The sequence below is a fragment of the Prionailurus bengalensis genome, chromosome B2, assembly GCF_016509475.1.
Source record: "Prionailurus bengalensis isolate Pbe53 chromosome B2, Fcat_Pben_1.1_paternal_pri, whole genome shotgun sequence".
Taxonomy (NCBI): domain Eukaryota; kingdom Metazoa; phylum Chordata; class Mammalia; order Carnivora; family Felidae; genus Prionailurus; species Prionailurus bengalensis.
Window position 1 is genome coordinate 107374597 of NC_057349.1, and position 26909 is coordinate 107401505.

Genomic DNA, 26909 nt, shown 5'->3' on the forward strand with positions numbered 1-26909 from the left:
TTTTACACCCTTAAAAGTCTGTGGCTAATTACTGAAAAAGCTATAAACGTGGATTACTTTTCTCCCCTATTCCCAGAAAGTATACATTTTAGCAGTCTGTGTTTTCCCAAAGTGGTCACAATATTTCCCATCCCACAAGCTCTTCTGCAATATGACCTTGCCACTCCCCCACCAAGGAGTCCAATTCTCTCAAATCTAGGCTGGCTTTAATGATTCACTTGTAACCGACAGATGTGGCAACAGTGATAATGAATGACTTCTGAACCTAGATCTGTAGAAGCCTTGCAGCTTCTTCCTCAGTCTCTGGAAGACCCAGGCTGTCATGCTGTGAAAAGCTAACACCACATGGAGAGGGCATATAGGTCCTCTAGTTAGATTCCCCAGATGAGCCCAGCCTTCAAGTCACCCCAGTCCAGGCACAAGGTGAAAAAAGAAGTCATCTTGCAAGTAGATTCTCCAAAGCCAGCTGTTTCAACTCCCAGCTGAGCAAATCACACTCATCCATTCTAGTCTTCCCATCTGAAAACCCAGACATCATAGAACAGAAAAACCAACCCTTCCATCTCTTCTCCGAATTCTTATCCCAAGAATTTGAGAATAAAATGGCTGTTGTTTTATGCAAAATTTTTGAGTGGTGTGAAAGGCAGATGGATAACCAGAGCAGCAACAAGTAACTGGAATGTATATGCTGAGCAACATGGCCATCCCCTCACTTTAGTGACCATATTCCATGTTTTTCTTCCTTCGTGTTACTGAAACTTCCATTCTTAAAGAAATTTTTTTTGCCAATTTTGTTAATTTCCCCATTTATTTTGACAGTTCAACTTTAAAAACCATCATATCCAATAAAATAATTTCCTAGTGTTTGATTTCCAGCTTATTGGTTTTAAAATCTTATTTCTAACATTCTCTCCAGTTACTAGACAGTCTTTTTCACCCTTTTATTACAATTTATGTTTGAATTAGGTCATGTCTAAAGACATAATTAGTTGAAGATGCTGTGCACTCAACTATAACCATGATAAGTAAACATTCTGTCAAGCACAAGAATTATTCGGCACTTATCATAAACAAAGAACTATACCAGTACTTCAGGTTTTACCATTATAAATGCTTTATTAATGAGTTAGCTATTTTGAATTCTATATATCTACTCTCATCCGAAAGTCTTATTTTGCCAGAAAAAGCTCATTTTACTGTTTAACAAAGAGTATCCTTAATATATAATATTAATATGAAATCTTCAAACCACTGAATTTTCATAAATATAGTCTATTTTATAACTTGCTTTTATATTTAATAAGTACAAATTGGTCACTCACAAACCATAGCATAAAAAAATCAAGCTCTTCATTTTCCCAAAAGAACATCTTTTTTCTTTTAAAACTTTTTTTCTTTGTTCTTTTTTCCCTTTTTAAATCTAAATTTTAGTTAACATACAGTGCAATATTGGTTTCAGGAGAATTCAGTGATTTGTCACTTACATACAACACCCAGTGCTCGTCACAAGTGACCTTCTTAGTACCCATCACCCACCCACCGACCTCTATATGCTCCCTACAAGAGAGTCATTTCAGAGCGAGAGACACATGCAGATTGAAAGTGAGGGGATGGAGAGCCATGTATCATGCTAGTAGATGTCAAAAGAAAGCCAGGGTAGCCATACCTATATCAAAACAAACTAGATTTTACAACAAAGACTTTAACAAGAAATGAAGAAGGGCATTATATCATAATTAAGGGATCTATCCACCAAGATCTAACAATTATAAATATTTGTGACCCCAATGTGAAAGCATCCAAATACATAAATCAATTAACCACAAACAAAAAGAAACTCATTGATAATAATACAATAACAGTAGGGGACCTTAACACCCCACTTACAACAATGGACAAATCACCTAAGCAGAAAATGAACAAGGATACAATAGCTTTTTTTTTAATGTCTTTATTAATTTTTGAGAGAGAGAGAGAGAGAGAGAGATGGGGAGGGGCAGAGAGAGAGGGAGACACAGAATCTGAAGCAGGCTCCAGGCTCCAAGCTGTCAGCCCAGAGTCCGATGCAGGGCTCAAACCCACCAACCATGAGATCACGACTTGAAGTGGAACACTCAACCAACTGAGCCACCCAGGCGCCCCCCCTTTTTAATTTTTTTTAATGTTTTTATTAATTTTTGAGGGGGGAGGGGAGAGGGAGAGAAGGAGGAGGAGGAGGAGGAGGAGGAGGAGGAGGAGGAGGAGGAGGAGAAAATAGCTTTGAATGACACAGTGGACCAGATGGACTTAACATATATATTCAGAATTTCATCCTAAAGCAGAATACACATCCTTTTCTAGTGCACATGGAACATTCTCCAGAATAGGTCATATGCTGGGTCACAAATCAACCCTCAATAAGTACAAAAAGATCAAGATCATACCATGCATATTTTCAGATCACCATGCTATGAAACTTGAAGTCAACCACAGGAAAAAATTTGGAAAGCCCTCAAATACATGAAGGTTAAAGAACATCCTACTAAAGAATGAATGGGTTAACCAGGAAATTAAAGAAGAATTTTTTTTAAAAATACATGGAAGCAAATGAAAATGAACATACAGCAGCCCATAACATTTGGGATGCAGCAAAGGTAGTCCTAAGAGGTAAGTATATTCCAATTCAGGCCTTTCTCAAGAAGCAAGAAAGGTCCCAAATACAGAACTTCATTTTCTTTATGAATTTGCAACTACTTGGTAGAGAAAAACTTAGTCCTGTTGTTTCTAAGTAGTCATTTCTAATTAAAGTTTTTTCTTTGCAGAAGATATTCAGTTAAAATCAGATATTATCATTCCAGTTACAATTGGAAAACTCCATCCCCTGGACCTCACTTGCGTCATCCAAGCATTCCCACCTAGTGTTTCTTCTGTTTTCACCCCACTCAGCTGGGCCCTTCTAGGGGCGCTTACATGGACATTCTGCTTTCTTATTGACATATGCTAGGTTGAACAAGCTGCACATCTGGCCAATATTATCCTCTTGCTGGTCTGGAAAGTGTAGTGGAAAACACTGGGCAAGATAGTGGCAGCAGTAATAATGCAAGCAGTCTATGACAGATAAAGAACAAAGTGAAGCAAGGAAGGGCTGATGAATAGAAGAAAATGAAGACACAAAAGAACCACAGGATCTGGAGAATGGGTAAAATGTGAAAAAGGAAGGGAGAAACGAAAAGTTAAGAAGTCCATTGATTTAATCAACAAATTTTTACAGTGCCATCCATTTGATTATTCTGGACTTTAAAACTGAGAGGAAAATCTATCAAGTAGCTTGAGTAAAGTTAAAGACCACAGAATCTGCAAAGGTCAAGAATGTGAGACTAGGATGTTAGATGGGTCACCCATGGACAGCAACTCTCTGCTAGCATGGGAAGCAACAAAGAGAGAGGTGCAGGAGGAAGAGACAGCTGTCCTACACCTCACGAACTATATTTACAGAAGAGTCTAGGAGTAATGGTTTACAGGCTGCAATGAGAGCTAGAAGAAAGATGTTGTCTCCAGGACCTTCGGTTGATGAGGTGTGTGAAAATGAGTAGTGGTCACCTACAAAGGCAGTGGGAAAAGCAGTATCCTAGGGAGAGAGGTTTTCAAATAAAGCAAGCAGACAGAGTATTTGATGACAAGATATGGCTGTACAGACATTTGTTCAGTAGGGAGCAAGAGTTCTAGACAGCAAGTATAAAAACCCAACAAGCATCCAGGAAAAGGAAGCACACAATTGCCTGAGGATAAGCTAGGTGACTCCGGGACCTGCATTTGGAGCTAGGGCCCAGGGACAGAGATATGAGGTAAGATAGAATGAGCTGGCTTGAAGCTTCTATATGTGCTCTGTTCTTATCATTCTGAACCCACAGGATTTCCAGTATGTCAGAGACAGGTAACCAGGGTTAGCCTTACTTACAACTAACTTTGAGAAAGTTACCTTAAATATCTCTAAGCCTTAGGTTTCTTTCCTGTAAAGTGAAGAGAATAATATCCAATTGATGAAGTTAAAATGATGACACAGAATAGTGTATCTAAAATGCTTAACACAGTGCATGACACACAGTATTGCACATTTTTCAGTTTAACTGTTTTGCTTATTGATATGTCCTTCCAAGAACCAGTAACCCGTATGCACGGGACAAGCCGGCTTAGGTCCACCGTCTCCCATCTTGTAAAAACAGTTGTGCTCAGTAGAGGAAATGAAGGGATCAGAAGGCTCTTCTTACTTATCTGGCCAGTTTTGCTCAGGTGACATGAAACATGAAGAGGGTTGCCAAACACTGCTTTGTCTCAGGTACGTTCTGTCTCAGGTATGTTCTTGTACATCAGTTAGCTTATAAGCTCCTGAAGGATGAGCTCCTTGACCTATGTGTGTCCTCCACAGTGTCCAGCACTTATTAGACCCTCAAAATGGCTACTGCATGACTACCCATATAGGAATAAAGTAAAACAGGCAAAGTTTCATACCTCAGACATGGAATTCCAGAGGTTATATTTGGCACGATTCTCTTCTTTTGTTTAATAACTTCTAGTTTTCTAAAAGATGTTTAGATTTTGTAAAATGTGATTTTCAAGTCTAACCTTTAAAACTTTTTTTTCAACAAAAAGGCAAAAACCTGAAAAAATACCCATATTTGTTTTAGTAATAAAATATTGGTATTTTTATTCATTCCTTAATTAAAAAAATTAAGGATGACAAACTATGCAGGAATTTTATATAAATTAATAATCAAGTTAGAAAAGACAGTTTGGTCAAATAATTCACAAATATATCACTTTTTTCTTAAAATTCTAGTGTCTTGTTTAATATTTATTGAAGACCTATAGTGTTCCAGTTGCTAATAAAAAAAGAACAAGCAAAATAAGATTCTGCATTCTAAGACAACATATTCCACCTTATTTAGCCATATGACTACAGAATAGCTGCAAAAGCTAAATTCCAGTATCCATCTTCACCCCCTGGTTCCTCCACCACTGCCCATATTATTATACTCTTTGCAATCCCTGAGCCGATAATTAAATATCAGATCAAACACCTACCACCCACCCACACAAATAAAACTAATTCTTAACATCCTCAGAACCCCTTTCTGCCCCTCTCAGCCAAAGACATAGATTCTCTTCCAACAGAAGCCATATCCTATGCTGCACCCAACTCATCATGGGATGTGGAAGTGATCTGGGCATTCACCTAGCTACTCAATGCTGCCTTCTAAAAAGGGCAACATGCCACAGTCAGATAAATTGTTCTATTAGTTAGCTTCATCACTGCACCTGCCTCATGATAGTAATAAACCAGCCTCCAAGTCACTGCCCACATTTAGTATATATTTAGGCATGGGACTCATAAATTTCCCTCCTATCCCAAATGTCATTACATTTGGAGATTTCAAAAATTATCTAGAATTGGGATGCCTGGGGAGCTCAGTCAGTTAAGCATCTGACTTCAACTCAGGTCATGATCTCACAGTTCGTGGTTCAAGCCCCGCATCAGGCTCTGGGCTGACAGCCCAGAGCCCTCAGCCCAGAGCCTGGAGCCTGCTTCAGATTCTGTATCTCCTTCTCTCTCTGCCCCTCCCTCCCTCCCTCTCTATCCCTCTTTCAAAAATAAACAAACATTTTTAAAAATTTTTAAAAATTCATGTAGAATCTGAAAAACTAACTCTAACAACTGTCACTCCACTATAAACATTCTCAAGACTGTACTCTGCATCTCATTTTAACTTGTTCCACCTCAGAAATAGCCCCCCTCCCATGTTATAACTCCTTGCTGTAAACCTTCAACTTCTGGGAATTAACTACATTCACACCAATGGTCCTCTCAATTCCTAAATTTTCCTTAATCTATCAGCTCCGTCCTAACCCCACTTCCTTCTCCGTGCAGCATGCAGCCCAAGGGTAGATTAACTGAACTACTATCTATCGAAGCTCTTTTTTTTTTAATTAAAAAATTGTTTTTAATGTCTTTATTTATTTTTTAGAGAGAGAGAGACACAGAGCATGAGTGGAGGAGGGGCAGAGAGAGAGGAAGGCACAGAATCTGAAGCAGGCTCCAGGCTCCAAGCTGTCAGCACAGAGCCTGATGCGGGGCTCGAACTCACGAACCGTGAGATCATGACCTGAGCCAAAGTGGGACACTTAACTGATTGAGCCACCCAGGTGCCCCATGAAGTTAACTCTTTTAACCTCAGTCCTTCCATTATACCCATCAGTCAAAACAAAGACTCTGGATTAATCATTTAAGAACTGTCTTCTTCTCTTCCACATTTGGTGAACAATGGTCCTCTCCACAGGACTGCATAGGACTTTACAGATGTGATGCAGAAAACGGTGATGCATTTAAACTGAGACCAAATACCACATCTAATTTCCTCTTGGGACAACAACACATCTCACTGGATCCTTTCACTTGTGTCTGGTCAGTGATTTTCTCCTTCTTCCCCCAGCAACTATACTAAATATTTTCTATTCTGCTTAAGGCCCCAATCACTAATGATTTTAACTACCACCTATATGCTAATGACTTGTAAATGTTATTTCTAGTATTGATCTCTCCTTTCGGCTTAAAATGAATATCCAAATGTTTGCTCTTTCTATCTGGATATACATGGCCATCTCAAACTGTGAACTCATTATCTCTCCCATCAATTCTGCTTCTCTCTGGGTAACCAGCCGCTAAAATGGCCCCCACTGATCTTTGTCTCCCAATATTCAAATCTTTGTGTGGTTACCACCTCTAGTATACCATGGTTGGTGCAATCAAATAATATATGGCAAAGGTGGTGATATATCACTCTATGATTATGTTACGCAGACCATAGCTTCCACCTTGGTCTCTTTCTCCAATCCCCGTGGGTCACTTGCTGTGGAGAGGCCCACGTGGTGAAGGACTAAAGTCTCCTGCTAACAGCCATAGGAGTGAACTAAAATATGAAGCCTCCAGCCTCAGTCAACTCTTCAGCTTGACTGTAACCTGAGAACCACCCAGCTAAGTGACCCCTACATTCCTGAACCCCAGAAACCGTGAGACAATAAATGTTTGTTGTTTTAACCTGCTAAATTTGAGAGTAACTTGTTACACAGAAATAGATGTCCTTCCCATATTCCTATCTCAGTTGACGTTAATATCTATCTAGTCACTCAATCATTAACATTCATTCACGAGTACCTACCATGTGATGAGAGACCTATTATTCTTAATCCTCTACCACAACAGATTGTCAAAGTCCCGACAAGTTTACTTCCTGTTTCTTTAATCTGCCCCTGAACATTTTCCAAATCTCTCTGCTCTACTACCACAGTCCCAATCCAGGTCCTCATAATCTCTCATCAATACTATATTCCAATACCCTCCCAATTAGTTTCCTTGATTCCCATCTGTCCCTGTCAAGAGTGAGCTACTTAACACACAGAAAAACAGCATATACATGACAGTTAAAGTGGCAGGACCAGGAGAAAGTTCTCTCAAGGAATGAATGACCCCAGTATCCTTATAGACAAGTATAAGGATAGTCTTGACCGTTTTAGTAAAATAGAAAGCAGCTTATCTACATGATGTGTATACATTAAGAGGAGAAGAAGCAACGGTGGGCAATTCAGAGAGACAGCAACATAATATAAGTCAGCAACACGGTGTGATCAGGTAAAATTGGATCATATGATGTTGCACAGAGCTATCAATGTCCAAGCCTTAATTTCCTCTAACTGCTATAACAATTTGTCACAAAACTAGGGGCATAAAGCAACATACATTTATTAATCTTACAATTCTGGAGGTCTCAAAAGAGTTTCACTGGGCTAAAATCTGGAGGCTCTTGGGGATAATTTGTTTTCTTGCCTTTTCCAGCTCCTAGAGGGCACCTGTATTCTTTGGCTCATGGCCACCTTCCATCTTCAAAGTCAGCAATGGCTGGCCAAGTCTTTCTCATGTCCCATCACTCTGGCACTAATTCACCTACATCCCTCTTTCATTCAGAAGGATTCTTATGACTATACTGGCCCGATCCAAATAATCAAGGATAATCTCTCCATCTCGAGATCCCTCACTTAGTCACATCTGCAAATATAAAGTAACATATTCAAAGATACCAGAGATTGGGCTGTAGACATCTCTGGGGTAAGGAAGTGAAGGGCAGCATTATTCTGCCACAGTCCAGTTCCAAAATTTCTCTGCCAATGCTCCACAATCCAGAAACAGAGAAAACAAAGAGGAAAGGTGACTCAGGATTGAAATTAAAGATATGTAGGGTCAAGAGAACAATATCAAAATGGCAGGCATGGCTTGAATTCAAAGTCTTACTTTTTCTAGGCCAGTTAACTTTGCTAACTCCTTCAAAACCACAGAGTGTTCTTATCTGGGCTCCTTTCTCACCAGTATTTTCTGATAATCACCAGGGGATTGGGACGAGAAGGTATGGATAAATATGAACATACGCTACTATTAACAACATTGAAAATACACATATTCTAGGTCATTTAAGAAAGGTATAGGTCAAGATAAAAAAAACAGTAAGTCTAATTATATGCCAAAATATTCTATATTTGAATAGTTAAATTTTCTGCACATTGTATAGTTAATTCAGAAACTTCCAACCAAATGTGCTGAATCCCAGAGAATATAAATTTTGTAGTTATCTTTAGATACCTATACAAAGGCTTTTAACAAAAACAACTCCCACACTGACAGTTTATGCTGAGAAGGAAGTAACTGCAAACATATTTTAAACAATGAATATAAAAAAAAATAAGACTTTATTTTAATTAAGTCAACATTATATTTTCAAAGGTTTCACTCCATGCCATAGAATATTTTTTATATTTGATTCCTTTTTCTGACCTAGAGCAATGTGGTAGATTCAAGTTCAGATTGTGAAGATCACAGTTTATATACAAGGAGAATCTCTGGGTGCAATTTTGTCCCATGTTTATGATTATAGGCTGGCTACTAGGTGACTGGCAACTCACACAAAAGATGAGTATTCCTGCCCCCACTATCCTTTCTACCCCTTTCATCTGTGGGTGCTTAGAGGAATAATAAAAGTCAAAGTCATACTCATGTGAGGGTGTTCAGGGTGCTAATAAGAGTCATAGTCACACAAGCCCAAAACAACAGCTGATGCAGGGGCTAAGTAAACAGCAGATGCAGTTCTGTATCCATTCTTAGATACAGTAGATGCTCATCATTCATGGATTCCATATTTCCAAGTTTGTCAACTTGCTAAAATTTGTATGTAACCTTACAATTTAACACTCACAGTTTGTTAGATAATCTTCATTCACACGTGAGTTATACACTGTTGCCTATGAGTTCACTGTTAATGAATCAATTAGGTGTATTTAAAAAATTGTTTTTAATGTTTATTTATTTTTGAGAGAAAGAGAGCCAGACAGAGTGTGAGCGGGGGAGGGTCAGAGAGACAGGGACACACAGAACTCAAAGCAGGCTCCAGGCTCTGACCTGTCAGCACAGAGCCCAACGTGGGGCTCAAACCCATGAACCACAAGATCATGACCTGAGCTGAAGTTGGGTACTTAACCAACTGAGCCACCCAGGCGCCCCAATAAGATATATTAAATAAGGTGCCGTTAAACAGAAACACACATAAAACAAGGCTATGTGTTGACTGGTTGATGAAAATGTGACCAGAGGGTGTCAGGAACATAACCCTATATTTCCCCGAGAACATAACTTCATAGAATACAACCATCTCAAATAATAAGAACCAACTGTATTTTATTTGCTGTTAAACCTTTACTTTTGATAGCTGTGGTCTCTAATAATGTAGAATATATCTCCATCAAAAGAGAAAATATATACAAAAACATACTCATTAAAACTGTATCAGCAAATGCTAAGCCAAGGGGTAGGGGTGTGGAAAATGGGTAGAAATTGGCATTTACTGACCTCCTCTCCTACACAAATTATTTCCTTTAATCTCTACAATAATTCTATGAGATAGGTTTTGTTATTCTCATTTTACAGATGAGGAGACTGAGGCTTTAACAGGTTAAAACTTATTAAAAGTAAAACACTAATACATAGTGAACCTGAAATTCAAACTGGGGTCTGTCAAACCCACTGAACCACACCTCTGACCTATAATGATGGGCACTGCTGCTTCACTGGGTCATATGGCTATGGGACTGTGGCTCTCTGGCCTTCCCATGAGAGACCTAAACCTAATACAGTCCCATTAACTCCTGGGTTTCAGAAAACTGAAATTTCCCTTGCAAGTTCTCTACCGCCTGGACAAATATGTTATAAATCTGTAACCAGAGAATGTGTTGATGTAACTCTTTAAATTATTATTAAAAACCTTATTAAAGAGGACACTGGAAGGGACTAGCTTAGTTTATCTAAGAAAATGAGATCTATAAATTCTACCCAAAACAAACCAAAAAGCTGCCCATAATTAAGCATTTAAAATTATCAGATTAATCTGTTGATTAAAATGTTCACCTACTTCATTCTGGTCATATTTTCTCACAGATCTATTGGAACAAAATTAAAAATATATATAGTCCAAAAGTGGAATGATAAATGAATAGTATCAAATAATCAATAGTACCTAGCACAGCATCTTTCATGGACGAAACATTCAACAAAAGTTTACCAACCATATGGATCTATATGCTCTATTTTAGTCGTATTTAAGTAGATCTTCAGGGGCACCTGGATGGCTCAGTCAGTTAAGTATCCGACTCGATTTCAGCTCAGGTCATGATCTCACGGTTTGTGAGTTTCAGCCCCATGTCAGCCTGCATGGGATTCTCACTCTCCCTCTCTCTCTTAAGATGAATAAAAAAAAAAAAAAAATTTTAAGTAGATCTTCTTTTGTTATTGTGGGTAGACCATTATATCAAACATACGTACATACATACACAATTTCCCCTCAAAATTACATACGCTTTGTTTTTAAAGTGTTTCACTAGGCAAAACATCTAAGAATAAGATTGAGATGGTATTTAGTGTTTCAGTTATGAAATGTTTTCTGAAAGACATGACATTCTGTTACCACCGTGCTTAAGAAAAAACAGGATGAAAAATGCAAATACCTGTGAGCACACAGACGCACATTCAGCAGAATAAACAACATCTTCCCAACCAGAAAGTCAATGTCTAGAATTTGTGCGCAAACTTTGCACTTTGTTTTATGAGGAAAATAGGGTAAATAAAGCAAGAAGTAACAGAATTTATTCAGAAATAAAATTTCACCCACCTGGGTGGCTCAATCGGTTAAGCATCCGACTCTTGATTTTGGCTCATGTCATGATGTCATGGTCATGAGATGGAGCCCCGCGTCAGGTTCCATGCTTAGCACGGAGTCTTCTTAAGATTCTCTCTCTCCCTCTGGCCCTCTCCCCTGTTCTCTCTCAAGAATAAATATTAAAATAAATAAATAAATAAAATTTCAGTATTTGCCACAGGATTAGTATAGGTTTAGCCTAATCTTCTATGCATATACTGAAATTGTAACACTGATGGAGAGGTAATAAAGGACTCTGTGGAACTTATGAAGGTATGGTTTAAATGTAAATATATTATTTTGGAAGATGGAAAATTATTAATCCCTATGGTAACTTCTAGTTAACTAAAATAACCCCTCCAATAATTTTTAATAGGGGGTTATCTTAATATTTTACTAAAATTGTGAATTTTAGAGATAACTTAAATATTAGCAATGTACTTTGTATACCAAATTTTCATTTTTTTTTAAATTTTTTTTTTCAACGTTTATTTATTTTTGGGACAGAGAGAGACAGAGCATGAATGGGGGAGGGGCAGAGAGAGAGGGAGACACAGAATCGGAAACAGGCTCCAGGCTCTGAGCCATCAGCCCAGAGCCCGACACGGGGCTCGAACTCCCGGACCGCGAGATCGTGACCTGGCTGAAGTTGGACGCTTAACCGACTGCGCCACCCAGACGCCCCCCAAATTTTCATTTTTAAATCTCAAAATAGAAATGGTACATATAAATAAAGAAATATAGATTCATAATTTTTAGAAGTCATTAAAAATACATCTCCTCCGGGCACCTGGGTGGCTCAGTTGGTCAGATGTCTGACTTCGGCTCAGGTCATGATCTCATGGTTCATGAATTTGAGCCCCACATTGGGCTGCTGTCAGTGCAGAGCCCACTTTGGATCCTCTGTCCCTGCCACCTCTCTCTCTGCCTCTCCCCACTTGCACGCTCTCTCTCTCTCAAAAATAAATAAACATTTAAAAAAAATACTATATCCTTTGTAATAAATTAGGTGGCATATTAGGACCTGAATCTAAACTGTTCAAATCCCAAATATTCTGGTTGACCACTAAGTCTTTTGTTTTTCCATCTACTATAGGTCCTTTGGTAGTTTCAACCTCCCTTTATATCTCAAAATGAAGGTAAAAGATATAGGACAAAAATTTACATATTCAACTTCACTAATTGTGTACATTCTCATTAAGGTTTAGTGGGAAAGATGTAATCAGTAATGAAATAAGTTTGAGACCTACAAATGACAGTATTCACTGTTGTAGTTTAACTTTAGAAAGCTAAGAATAAAAAGCTTATTTTCTAAAATACTTGCTTTGGTCTCAAATGTTAAGTATACCAAAATACTGACTATAATTGGTAATCCCCAACTTGCAAAGACTGGTGTTTCCAAAATTCACCTTTATATATTGATTGATTGGCAGTCAGAGACTATTTTCAGTATTTCAAAGAACTGTTAAGTTCCCAGTTCAATCTAAAAAAGCCTCTGTGGCTCAGATCACGCTTGGGATATAAAATATAACTTTGATAACAATATTTCCCCACATCAAACTACTATTTTTTTTTTTTTTTTATTTTTGGGACAGAGAGAGACAGAGCATGAACGGGGGAGGGGCAGAGAGAGAGGGAGACACAGAATCGGAAACAGGCTCCAGGCTCTGAGCCATCAGCCCAGAGCCTGACGCGGGGCTCGAACTCACGGACCGCGAGATAGTGACCTGGCTGAAGTCGGACGCTCAACGACTGCGCCACCCAGGCACCCCCAAACTACTATTTTTAACATCGCTTTTATTTACCAAAAAAAAAAAAAAAAAAAAAAAAAAAAATCCTGAATTAATTTAGCAGTTGTCTCCCACCTTTCCTCAGATGTTTATCTCCACAATAGACTGAGAGGGATACCAATTCTGACTGGCTTAGTTAATGTCCTTCTCGCTCATAAGTGGTCTACAAAATAGAAACTTCCAGTGGTGAAAAAACAAATATGGCATTACAAATTTTCATTATTCACATCAATCCGATCTCATGGCATAATATTCAAGTTTATTTGAATGCTCAAAGATTAGAAACTTTTTCGATCTCCCAAGATAAACTGAAAGGACAGAAAATAAGTTGTTGGTTTTCTTTTTTATTCCTCCATTCCTCCCCTCCCACCCCCCCACCCCCCCCACCCACCAATTACCTCCTATTATCATTCAGAAGCTAAATGGTTTTACAGACCCAACTTACTCTGCATTCTCATCTCAAATTTATAAGGTACAACGTTTTCAGAAATACTAATAATTTTCAAAATTAAAGTATAGGGATTTACTTACTAATTCAATTAAAATGACCAGACTGTTTCACTAACATTTTGCTGAACCTCCTCTTTCATACCATTTTTTAAGAGGTTGGCAATTAAAAGACAGCAAATAATTTTCATAAACAAACAAACAACACAGAGAGAGGGGTGAAGGGAGAAAAACTGGTAAACTTCCAACTTCCTGCCTTCAGGAATGAGACCTAAGCAACAATCCAATTAAGAAAGCAAGCAGTGTAAGGAAAAAAATTTAAAATAACCTCCTAGTAGTAACTTTGACACCAAGTATGACAGTCTCCAAATCAAAGTAATTAAAACATTTTTTAAGTCTGGAATGACTACAGCTGTTAAAGAAAACATAAAAATATTATGACATTTACCTGAGAATACAAAAAATAGCTCTGTTACAAATTTGCCAAAGCCACAGTTGCAAACTGTACAACCTGTAAATAAGGAGAGACAGCACGTCACATGGGTTCACTGTCCCCAGAAATCTGTGATTGAGATGGTAGACAAAACATGGTTCCAACATGACAAAACCACCACCAAAACAAGTCTCCAGCTTCTTAGAAAATGAGTGAGTAGTATTAGTTAGAAAGAAGGAAGACATAGGGAAAAGGGACCTGCTAGCACAGCTGCCCTTCTCTCTGGGTTCGTGTTCAGGTTCTGCCAGGGGCAAGCTGTACAATCTTCAAATGACTCCGGCCCTCAACTCCCACACCTATTAAATTAGAGGGTTAGGCTGGTCAGAATCTGTGGTTTCTTCCAGCTCTAAATTTTTTTTAACTCTAGAGGCGTCCCTTTATAAAAGTTTGGACAACTGATAAACAGTATATCAAGTTTTTGTGCCTATTAATAAAATATAAGAAATCAATTTAAACCACTCAAATATGACTAACATTCTTTGTCTGGACAAAGAATGAATGCTCCCCATGGACCAAGGCGGGTCCTATGGGAGACAGAGTAAGCTGGCGTCACCTAGGTGTATCCAAGAGGGTTACCTGAAGCTTGAACAGACCTCAGCAAAATAAACATGAAGACCCTGCAACATCCAAGAGGCTGAGGAAGGAATAAGCAACCAGTCAGAATACAGATGCATTCTCACTGTCAAGCAATCTGAAGTGAGGAATCCTGAGCGATGGAGGCAGGAGGTAGAAGACGCAGGAGGAAAGAATGAGCTTTAAATGTGTGCCAAATCTATAACAGCACTGAAGCTAGATCACCATGCACCACTCAAGTGAAGTTTGCTACTAGTCTTTCCTCTCTTCCCTTCTTCCTTTTCCAACAGGGATGGGAGGGTAGAGGGGGTGTTAAATCAGGAACACCAAGACAAAGCAAGAGTAGAAAAGCCCAGGCAGAAGAAAAAAAGTCATGATGCCCCCCTTCCTGATTATTGGCTTCCCGCTCGTAGTGGGCAGAGCTGGGAATGGGCATTGGGGAGAAGCGTTGTCCTTAATTTAGGTTTGGTTTCGGGTCTTTATTTGTTGGCACTGAACATTTTAATAATCAAATTGAGACTTCTGCAATTAGTTACTGAAAGACAACTTGTATTATCTAACAGCCACCAGAAAAGTCAAGTTTATCTACAGGCAGATGAGCCAGCCTCACAAACTGAAAGGGACAATGAGTAACACACAAAAAAAGTTGTTTGATAATTACATTACATATATTGCTTTTCACCCTAATACAATAAAGAGGCAACAAAGCAGAGAGTAGAGAAGCACACAAATATGATCCTATTAAACATAACTCAACCCACCCAGCTTCTCTGCCTATCCTAAGATGGTTCAGCCACTAACAATCCCAGAAACCTGCCATAACATGACTCAAGAATCTAAAAGTGATTCTTAAAATTTGCTGGAGTGGCCTGAATATAACAGATTCACTTTAAAAGGCAGAGACTGTGTCTTGCTCCGTGCTATATCTCGAACATTTAGGATAGTGCCCCTTATATAAAAGGTGCTTTAAAAACTACTGTTCTTGGGGCGCCTGGGTGGCGCAGTCGGTTAAGCGTCCGACTTCAGCCAGGTCACAATCTCGCGGCCCGTGAGTTCGAGCCCCGCGTCAGGCTCTGGGCTGATGGCTCAGAGCCTGGAGCCTGTTTCCGATTCTGTGTCTCCCTCTCTCTCTGCCCCTCCCCCGTTCATGCTCTGTCTCTCTCTGTCCCAAAAATAAATAAATGTTGAAAAAAAAATTAAAAAAAAAAAAACAAAAAACTACTGTTCTTCTTTCTAGGAGATGGCTGCTATGTTAGGTTCTAGGGAAATAGAATCTGAATATGTCTGCAGCTGAGCTGGCTTTTTAGTTAAAAACATATTGAGTCTTACTATGTACAAAATTATAATACAGAGGGGTGCCTGGGTGGCTCAGTCAGTTAGGCGTCCAACTTCAGCTCAGGTCATGAGCTCACGGTTTGTGAATTCGAGCCCCGCATCATGCTCTGCACTGACAGCTCAGAGCCTGGAGCCTGCTTCAGATTCTGTGTCTCCTTCTCTCTCTGCCCCTCCCCAACTTGCGCTCTGTCTCTCTATGTCTCTCAAAAAATAAATGTAAAAAAATTTTTTTTTAATTATAATACAGATTACTTTCATCCTTATCCTTTCATAACTAGTCAAGTATTTGAAAAATGCATGTATTTTCTTTTTCTTTTCTTTTTTTTTTTAATTTTTTTTCAACGTTTTTTATTTTTGGGACAGAGAGAGACAGAGCATGAACGGGTGAGGGGCAGAGAGGGAGACACAGAATCAGAAACAGGCTCCAGGCTCTGAGCCATCAGCCCAGAGCCTGACGCGGGGCTCGAACTCATGGACTGCGAGATCGTGACCTGGCTGAAGTCGGACGCTTAACCGACTGCGCCACCCAGGTGCCCCAAAATGCATGTATTTTCAATACTGTTCTACAACAATGCAGAATACATGTGAAAAATTTAAACTCGGCAATTCAAATAGAATTAATGTATATATTTTTTATGAACTTAGCAGAAAACTCTCTAAATAAATACAATATAATAATACTATTAAATGCAAACTAGTTTATTTTAAAAAGAGAGGAAGAGTTTAAAAATATATTATCCACTATTTTATTAATATTCTGTTGGCACAGATTCTCTCTTTTCAGTGACAGCCTCACTTAAGAGCCTACTATCTTAGAGAGTTATAGTATCATCATCCTTCTCTTAAAGATTAGGAAACTGAGGTCCAGAATTTAATGACTTGCCCAAGGTCATATTACTAGTAATCAGTAAGAGCAGGAGTTTTAATTCAAGAAAGTCAGATTCCCAAGCCACGCTAATTATAATGCTGAAGAGCTGAGTACTACTGACTCTCTCCAAAAGATAGAATATCCTATTTTAATGATTATAATGTTTAATTCTGAAATATACGCTAAGCTTCCAACCTACTTCTACTAATGTGAATAAACCCTTCCTAAGTGAAAATTCTATGTAGCAGATACCAGTAAAGTTTCTAACAGTTGATATATTAATCATGATATTGTTCTGATTGTACAGTATTTACAAGAAGTGTTTGTGACTGTAAAATTGGACAGTTTCCAAAATGGTACATAAGGGACGCATGTCTTATTGTAGGTTTCAAGAACTAAAGGATGTTGGCTCCAGTAGAGTCCTATTATCTTATTATTTCATTGTCACATCTTATCTGAGTAATAAATGCAAGAGACAGAGTGGGATAGATATTCCAGTATAAGTCAGTGCTTCTCAACATGAGAGGAGTCCCCCCACCTCCCGGGGACATTTGGCAATGTCTAAAGACATGGTCATTGTCATGATGGTGTGTGCAGGTGGGGAGTGCTACTGGAATCTACTAGGTAACAGGAGGAATGCTGTTAAACATCCTATAATGCACAGGACAGCCCTGCCTGCTCCCAACAAGGAATTAGCCAATCCAAAATGTCAACAATGCCAAGACTGAGAAACTCTAGTGTAAGAGATTAAATGTCCGAGGCACTTAGCAGAGAAGGTGGTGTGGGTGTTTAGAGACTGTAACTATCAACACTAAATCAGAGAGTCCAAGTAACAGTAAAGATTAGGAATAGTACTGGAGCCTTGAGGAGCACTGGTATGGGGGCAGCTTCCTGCCTCCTTAGAGTAAAGGTGAGTAATCAGAGAAGGTGATAGCAGCTTCTATCAATACTCTCAACTTTAACAGTTGTGCTAATATTTTTTTCTGATAAAAGAACAGAAAATCGAAAAAGCATAAGTAGTAAAAATAAAAGTAGTTTACTGGAGAGATGAGAAACTTTTTATTCAACTGCACACAGTTCCACTACCAACTTGTTTCTATTACATACGGCAGGAACCTAGAGGGTTACAATCTCAAATAAGAACAATGGGTGTTGTGGACATACCATAAGAAAAGCCAGAATAAATATATAACCATGTGCTTCATTCTGAACATCAGTATTCTGAAGACCAAACATGATTTCAGGAAACCGGGCTTTGAGCTCCCAAACCTATAAATGCCCTGATGGTATACTATTGTTTCTTCCTGGGCCTTCCTTCCTCTGAATATGGGAATCATCTGTCACAAGATTAGGCAGTAAAAACTGGGCACATAGTAAGCTCTGAGACAGAGTGGACCTAAAATGAAAACCAAAACACAAAATTTCCCCCAGTGTTGCCCTGCTTTGCGTGGCTGACTTTTACCATCATGTTCTTGCTCCTTTTTCCTTGAATGCTCTTCTGTAGGAGACCTCCTTCTTCAGTCCTATCATGTTAGTTTTCTTTCTACCCTCAATCATATTTCTTCACCAAAATCATTTTACCCTCTTTTCATTCCCATTTCACTCCTGTTTCCTTTCTTCCAGCTTTGTCTTACTCTACCTTCTCAATAGTGCCAACTAGTACTGGAATTATAAAATGAGAATTTTGGAGTTGAAAGAGTCAGACTTACTACCAGTACTTACTATTAGTAAACGCCCATGATGCCCACCTCTCTTCATCATACCCACACTACTAACAAGTGGTTAGCCAACTCAGCTTAAACACATTGAGATCACCTCTACTTTCTGAAACCACGAATCACTTGTTCTCATTAACAGGTATTGAAAGATTGCTCATGATACCTAAACAGAGCAATAGAATTGGTCTGAAATTGCTCTTGCTTCACAGATATCAACTTCTCATTATCAACATTAACTAGAAAAAAGCTCACCATCCTAAACTACAGTTGGCCAAATAAGTTGCAGACTTATGCGCTTTGAAAATTATCTTTTGATAGACTGAAACATTTAACTAAGTGCAGACACATGATTCATCTAACAAGCCGTGTTTGACATTTTGTCAGGGTAAGGAATGACTCATTAAATCCCCAAAATGGCACGCAAGGTATGTTTTACCCTCCTACATTGTTCAGGTTTATTCTCCCCTAAGTACGTATCCAACAGAAGATACTGATTAATTGGGAAGATTCCGGGTCTTGTTGGGTAAATACGGTACTGTACTTAATACAGTCAGTATAAAGGCTCGTGAAGTCTGGGCAGATACATGAGAGCAAACCTAAAGTGATTTATTATTGTGCAATAAAGGAAGTAGATCCTAATTTGTTCTGTGCTGGCTTACCTCCTAAAGGGCAGCGGGGTGCGAGTCCCATAAACCCAGCCGTGCTGGTGAGTTATCTAGTTTAAATGAACGTCTCCGGCGTTCCACCGAAGTTTGAACGGTTCTTGGAGCTTAGTCTCAGGCTGTTGCTTCCCCACAGAAGCCCCCTTCAACTCGCCCCGGGCGCGGGGCTCGCAGCCTCCCAGCCTGGCAGCTGAGCCCGTCGCGGCCCACATGGGGTCCCCGCCGTGCTGACCCCGCCGCCGCGCTCTTACCTTGGTGAGCTGGGCGATTTTCTTGCTCATTTTCAGGTGCAGGTCCTGGCTGTAGTCCATGCTGTGCCCCGCCTGCTGCGCGGCGGCCGGAGAGGGCGCGAATTTGGCCGCCCCGGCCGCCGGGCCGCCGTAATAGTGCTGCTGCCAGCTCATGCCCGGGGTCGCCATCTTCCCGATAGACCCCGGCCCGGGCACCCGTCCTCGCGCTCCGGGGGTGGGCCGAGGAGCGACAGCGTCTGGGAGGCAAGAACCCGGGCGGCCGCTTCCGGACTCGACCCCCGGCGTTTGACAGCCGCGGCCGCAGGCGCCCTCTGGCCCACGACCCCCACCTCCCCGTCACTCCCGTCCAGGGACGGGGCAGCCCAACCGGCTCGAGGCCGCGGACGACACCGGCGCGGGGCAGACGCCCGGGGTCCAGCGGCGGCGGTTCCGGGCCCGGCCCGCTCTTGCCAGCTTTCCAGCTGGCTCCTGGCGGGGGCGTCGTGGGCAGCGTGGCCCCGCAAGTTCCGCTCCCACCCGGAACCAGGGACCTGACAAGACGGCCGCCGCCGGGGCTGCGGAGGGAGGAGGAGACGGGGCGGGCTGGTGCGGGGGAAGGCGGGACATGGAGGAGGACGCGGGAGCCGCGGAGCCGCCGTTACCAGGGCGCGCGGCCCGCGGAGCGCGCGGGGACGACTACGTCATTTCTCCGCAGCCAAGCCCCGCCCCGGGCCGCCGCCACCGCCAGTCCCGCAGCCTCGCGGCGGGTAAAAGGCGCCTCGGGAGGGCCCGCCGGGACCGCGCCGCCAGGTGCTTCACCTTGTGGTGGGGATCCCCGAGCCCCCAACTGGGCGGCGAGCCCTGTGTGCCGTGCGTGGGGCTCTACGTAAAAATTTCTGCGAGAGTGGATGAAGCTGTGGTCCTTTGGATTTGCAGAACGCGTGCCGATTTACTGACGGTTTTCCACGTGTAACATCGCGTGCGCTTGGGCTAACTAGCTTTTCCCCAAGAAGGGCGTCAAGCTCACATCCAGTTCCCTCCCAAAGCTGGCCTCAGCACCGCAGAACGTGGGTAATGAAATAGCTGGGAATGGAATAATCCCTCCCTTAAACCTTTCAAATTCATGCAAATATGATGGTTACAGTGTAGTTGGCCGACCTACTAAGTGCCAGGCATTTGTACTTCATTCAACGTCAAGTATGTGTGTGTGGAGAGATCATACCTCATCAGTCAATAGCACAGCACTGCACCCTTACTTTTTCCCAGTCTTAATGGAGCCCGAGGCAATTATATATGGAATCTACTTTACTTCCAGACAACGGGGAAAAACAAGTTGGAACAAGATGCCAGCTCCTTAAGGTTTTGGGGCTGCGCCAAAATGTGTCATTACTTGTGCATTTTCACCTCTCTAAATGTTTATTTCCTACTGATTTTCTCCTAACATCTCTACTCCTGTAGATCGTGATTTTTTTAAATTTTTAAGTGTATCCTGTGTTGAAGTAAATAACTCGTTTTAGGGCGATCTTAACAGAAACTTTAAAAATGTAGAATTGTGCCTATTTTAGAAACTCTGTTCTCCCGGCAGTTTTGCAGAACTGAATTCCCCCGCATTATAATATGTAATTTCTCTTTAGGATGCAACTAACCATTGTATAAACTTGAGATTATTAACAAATCCGACTGGGGACAAGATTATCACAAAGTATCTGACTGTAACAAATCTAAACCAACAAGGTGAAGATTGAATAGCATCATGAAATAGTTCCAGAACTGTTGGAATGCCAGAAAAGAAGACTGAAATTGGCTACATCTTTTCCCAGGTGCTAGGTACTCAGCCCACCTCTCCCCCAAGTCCCCCAAAATAAGTGGTCTAGTTCCAAGGTCTGAATGGAGCAGATGGCCAGAAACAAATATCATGTAAATTTTGCTTTGCTCTTAAACTCTAATGATTCAATGAAATTAAAGAGAATTAGGAGCTAGTGTTATTTCATCAAATTCTAGGCATAGAAGATGAACACTCATTTTTGAACTCCTATATCCTTTACATGCTAAGTAAAAATGTATGCTCAAAAGACTCCCCATTTCCTTAAATTTTTATAATTAAGTCTTGCTAGGGCAAAGAAGGTGTTTTTAGTTTTGTCTCTATAATATAGTGGAAAGTGTATAATAAGGAGATCAATGTATAGCCTCAGCTGAACCTGTTTGCTCCTCAAATTCCTCCTCTGAAAAGAGACAGTATTTATCAGTCTCTTCGCACTCTAACTGGGCAGTTAGAGGTGGCGGCCCTGGTTTACGCTGAACCCTATCACATGAGATCCTGGCGTCACTGTACGGCATAGCCCAAGAGGAGCCTTATCCTAAATACTATGCTCACAAGACATCCAGTGTCGTTCCATGAATTTAATATTTTTGCTCTACCACAATGGGATAACACAGGTCATCTTGTATAGGATTCTATGCAATTATAAATAATATAAACATAAAGAATAATATAATACACCCATAATCCTATTACCCAGAATCTCACTTTTTAAAAATCCAATAAAGGAGGTATGCAATAGGAGAGAAAACAGGAAAAGCTAGTTAGGCAAGAAATCTTTATTTAGTACCTGTTTCTCTCATGAGATGGTTTATGCAGAAATATTTATTGAATACTTATTGTGTGCCAGGTGCTGTTAGGTGCTGAGGTTGCAGTAATGACTAAGAATCAGTCTCTGTCCTCAAAAAGTCAGCAGTCTAGCGGGAAACACAAAGAATAAGGTGCAATGCAATGTGGTGTTAAAGGAACTCACAAGAGGGGCACTTAACCTCGCTTGAGGTGTCAGAGAAGACTTCACACACACACAAAGGCAATAATTGAACAGACTTCTGAAGGATGAATTTTTCAGATAAAAAGGGTAGGAAGGTGGACTACAAACTCTGAAGGTGAGAGAGAACATAATCCACTTAGGGAGCAGCAAGTGGTATGGTATGGCTGGAGCAAAGAGCTTGATGAGATGTCAAAATATGAGATAGAGCAGATATCAAGATCATTCATGGGGGTGGTGCTTATTTGCCTTGATAAATAGTTAGGACTTTATTCTGAAAGCAATAATGAACTAATGAAGGGCTTTACACAGAAAATGAAACAATCAGATTTGCTCTTTAGTAACATAATTCTTGTGACTGTGGAAAATGGATTCAGAGGCAACTTTATAGGCAAGGAGACTAGTTATGAGGCTCTTGCACTTATTCAAGTGAGAGAGGATGGAACATTGACCTAAACTATGACAGCGAGAATAGAAAGAAACGGATGTTTGTGAAACATCCATAAAGTAAAACAGGACATTGAGGCCGAGGAAGAGAAAGCAATCGAGAGCTCAACCTGAGATGGCCTAGAGGAGAAAGTGATAAGTTCAGTGTAGAACCTGTTACTTTTGAGGTGCCTATGGGACATCCAAATGGAGATGTTCAGTTGCAATCCAATACAGAGTAGAAGAGGTAATATGGTAATCAAGTTTGAATACAATAGAAGGTTGCTTACAAAGAGGAAACCAGAAGCTATTAGTATATGAAAAGAAGCATCTGTCTAGGCACGGTTGTTGTCTATGGTATCCTCAAGCTTCTCTCTGAAGAAGAGTCATAACCCATGGATGGAAGCATCAGGCCAAAGGAAACAATGCTGGAGACATGGGCTCAAAGTAAAGCAGAGGTAGAGGCTGGTACAAGGGAGCAGTCACTGAAAACAGGTAGAGGAATAAGCTGGAAGTAAGAAGAATTATTGCCTGTTAGAGCTGGAATAGAAGTTCAAGTCCAAACCTATTACTTTATACATATTGAAGATCAGAAAGGTAGAGTTGTGGGGTGCCTGGGTGGTTCAGTCAGTTAAACATCCAACTCTTGATCTTGGCTCAGTTCATAATCTCACAGTTCTTGAGTTCAAGCCCCGCTTTGGGCTCTGTGCTGATGATGCAGAGCCTGTTTGGAATTCTCTCTCCCCCTCTCTCTGCCTCTTCCCTGCTTGCGCACCCACACTCTCTTTCTCTCAAAATACATAAACTTAAAAAAAATTTTAAGCAAAACATTAAAAAAAAGAAGGGTTAAGTTGCACAGATTTTCAAAACCAATTAATAATAGAGCTAGAAGACAGACCTAGATATTTTATACCCAGTTCTTTCTGGTTTACTAAATAATAGTTTAAAGCTATTCATAGGAGAATCTCTGTTCTGATGTTCTTTGACTAGAAATTTCTTATTCTAAAACCTCCAAGCTCTGATTTTTCAATTATGATTTATATTTGGAATGATGCCTCCCAGGCTCTCAAATTCCCTACACACTTTCAGAATTGTTAGAAATGGTAGGGGGAGGGAAGAAGAAAGTGGTAGTGGGGGCTGTAAGGGCTGATTAATGAAGCTAATGCAGTGTCCATGTCTCCTTCCAGGAGGGGTCCTAACTAGTGATAACATGGTTAAAAATTTACTAAAAAATTATGAAAATAACTTTTTTGTATTTTTCTCTCAAGACTCCCAAATTGTATATACATCAGACTCCAGAAAACCTAGATTAACCCAAGCAGCAGTACCTGAAGTTAAGAATTAATATTAAGATTGGGGTGCCTGGGTGGCTCAGTCGTTAAGCATCTAACTCTTGATATTGACTCAGGTCATGATCTCACATTTTGTGAGATTGAGCCCCACGTAGGGTTCTGTGCTGACAGCATGGAGCCTGCTTGGGAGTCTTTCTCTCTCTCTGCCCTTACTTCCTTCTCAAAAATAAGTAAACATTTGGGATACCTGGGTGGCTCAGTTGGTTAAGCGTCCAACTTTGGCTCAGGTCATGATCTTGCAGTTCATGAGTTCGAGCCCATGTTGGGCTCTGTGCTGACAGCTCAGAGCCTGGAGCCTTCTTCAGATTCTGTCTCCTTCTTTCTCTGCCCCTCCCCCACTTGCACTCTGTGTCTCTCCCTCTCTCTCTCTCAAATATAAATAAACATTTAAAAAATCAAAAAAAAACATTAAAAAAAGAATTAATATTAGGATTGAAATGTGATCTTAAAAGTTAGTAGACCAAAAGCAACAACAACAAAATAGCTGCACTGGACTTCATTAAAATTAAAAACTTTTGTGCATTAAAGGACATCATCAACAGAGTAAAAAAGCATCTCATGGAATGGGAGAAAATATTTGCAAGTTATATATCTGGTAAGGGAATAATATTCAGAATTTATTTAGAAACCCCTATAACTCAATAACAACAAAACAATCAGGTTAAAAAATAGGAACAGGCACCTGGCTGGCTCAGTCAGTAGAGCATGCAACTCTTTTTAAAAATTTTTTTCTTGGGGCGCCTGGGTGGCATAGTCGGTTAAGCGTCCGACTTCAGCCAGGTCACGATCTCGCGGTCCGTGAGTTCGAGCCCCGCGTCAGGCTCTGGGCTGATGGCTCGGAGCCTGGAGCCTGTTTCCGATTCTGTGTCTCCCTCTCTCTCTGCCCCTCCCCCATTCATGCTCTGTCTCTCTCTGTCCCAAAATAAATAAATAAATAAATAAATAAAAATTTTTTTCTTTACATTTATTTACTTTTGAGAGACAGAGACAGAGCACAAGCTAGGGAGGGGAAGAGAGAGGAGACACAGAATCCGAAGCAGGCTCCAGGCTCCAAGCTGTCAGCACAAAGCCTGGTGTGGGGCTTGAACTCACAAGCCGTGAGATCATGAGCTGAGCCGAAGTGGGACACTTAACCAACTGAGCCACCCAGGAGCCCCTGGAGCATACAACTCTTGATCTGGGGTCATGAGTTTGAGTCCCACGTTGGCATAGAGACTACTAAAAAAAATGGGCAAAGGACGTAAGTACACATTTCTCCAAAGAACATATACAAATGGCCAATAAGCACATGAAAAGATGATAAGATGCTCCAGATCACTAATAATTAGAGTAACGAAAATCAAAACCACAATTAAATACTGCTTCACATCCATTAGAATGGTGATTATAGAAACAAAACAGAAAATAACAAGTGTTATGTGGAGAAATTGGGACACTTGTACATTGCTGGTAGGAATGAAAAAATGGTACAGCCACTGTGTAAAACACTATGGCGGCTCCTCAAAAGATTAAACATAGTATTAACATATGATGTAGCAATTCTGCTTCTGGGTATGTACCCAATAGAATAAAAAGCAAAGACTCAAAGAGATATTTGTATAGCAATATTCTTAGGAGTATTATTAACATAGCCAAAATGTGGAAGCCAAGGTGTCCATTAATAAATGAATGGATAAACAAAATATGGTATATACATACAATGGCATATTACTCAGCCTTAAAAAGGAAGGAAATTCTGACACATGCTTACCACATGGAACACCCTTGAAAACCTTATGCTAAATGAAATAAACCTGTCACAACAGGATAAATACTGTATGATTCCACTTATATGAGGTGCCTAGAGTAATCAAACTCAGAGATATAGAAAATAGAAGGGTTGTTGCCAGGGGCTGGAGGGAGATGGGAATGGGAAGTTATTATTTGATGGGCACAGAGTTTCAGTTTTGGAAAATAAAAAAGTTCTGGAAGTGGATGGTGGTGATAGTTGCACAGCAATGTAAATATACTTAATGCACTGAATGGTACTCTTAAAAGTGGTTAAAATGGTAAATTTTTTGTTATGTGTATTTTAACACAATAAGAATATTGACACTGACTTCTTCAATGAAATATACCCTCACTACCTTTGGGAAAACTATTTCAGAGAACAGATAAACAGAAAATACTGTTTCATCAACCAAGAAGTATCTACTGAATGCTTCCTTCATGGAGTGAAATAATCATTTCCTATCCCAGGTCATGGTTAGCCATAGAGGACATCTAGATATGAAGTTTGAAAGAAGAACGAGGTAGGGGAATGTTCTTCTTTCTCCATTTTTCCTTTCCCATCCTTCCCATTTGGATCAGAAGGGTCATAGAATTCAAATGAGAGAGTAAATTGAGAGTGGAACCAAGTATCTACAAAAATGCCTGGTTGGGCAGGTGATCTCTAAAGAACCTTCTAACTCTCCTCTCTTCCGCATCACATTGTTAAGCCTCTTAGGAACATTCAGTACTTGAATGAAACTTAATCTAAGGTTTTACAACAAAGCTTAATAGCATAAGGAACTCAGAATTAATAAAGAATGTGTACAAGCAACTGAACTCCAGTGGTACCAGTAAACACACCAGATCTCTGTAAAACTTGACAGATGTACAGAACTTTTTTTGTATTAAACATTTTCCAAATGACGTCCATTACTTTGGTGACAGTCTCTAAGGATAATGGAATCCAAATCCTTCTTCTATTCCAGGACTGATTGTGCCACTAAACCACCTCTTTTTCTTCATCTGTAAAGTTAGGATATTGAACTAAGTGATCTTCAGGATTTTCTATATTTCCCATATATTACATGTTGAATTATTTCATATTTTTAGAACACATAATTTGATTATATTTATTTGGATATACTACAATCAGTCATATACCAACTCTTGTGTTTACTTCCTAACACATCCA

The 26909-nt window shown here is 40.2% G+C and overlaps 1 protein-coding gene across 6 annotated transcripts in view; it reads right to left on the bottom strand.

Moving 5' to 3' along the window:
- FAM184A (family with sequence similarity 184 member A) overlaps window positions 1-20078 on the bottom strand; it is a 130435-nt gene extending 110357 nt beyond the window's left edge. For 3 of the 6 annotated variants that reach the window (XR_006299043.1, XM_043592216.1, XM_043592215.1), the window contains exon 1: window positions 19405-20059. Coding sequence is in view for 5 of the 6 variants with exons in the window: in XM_043592216.1 (XP_043448151.1) it covers window positions 19405-19572 (168 nt within the window). In the remaining variant the exon portion in view is untranslated. Of the gene's footprint in view, window positions 1-19404 lie in introns of all 6 variants that reach the window. The other 3 variants (XM_043592219.1, XM_043592217.1, XM_043592214.1) reach the window with 2 other exon arrangements.
- Window positions 20079-26909: the final 6831 nt, after the last annotated feature.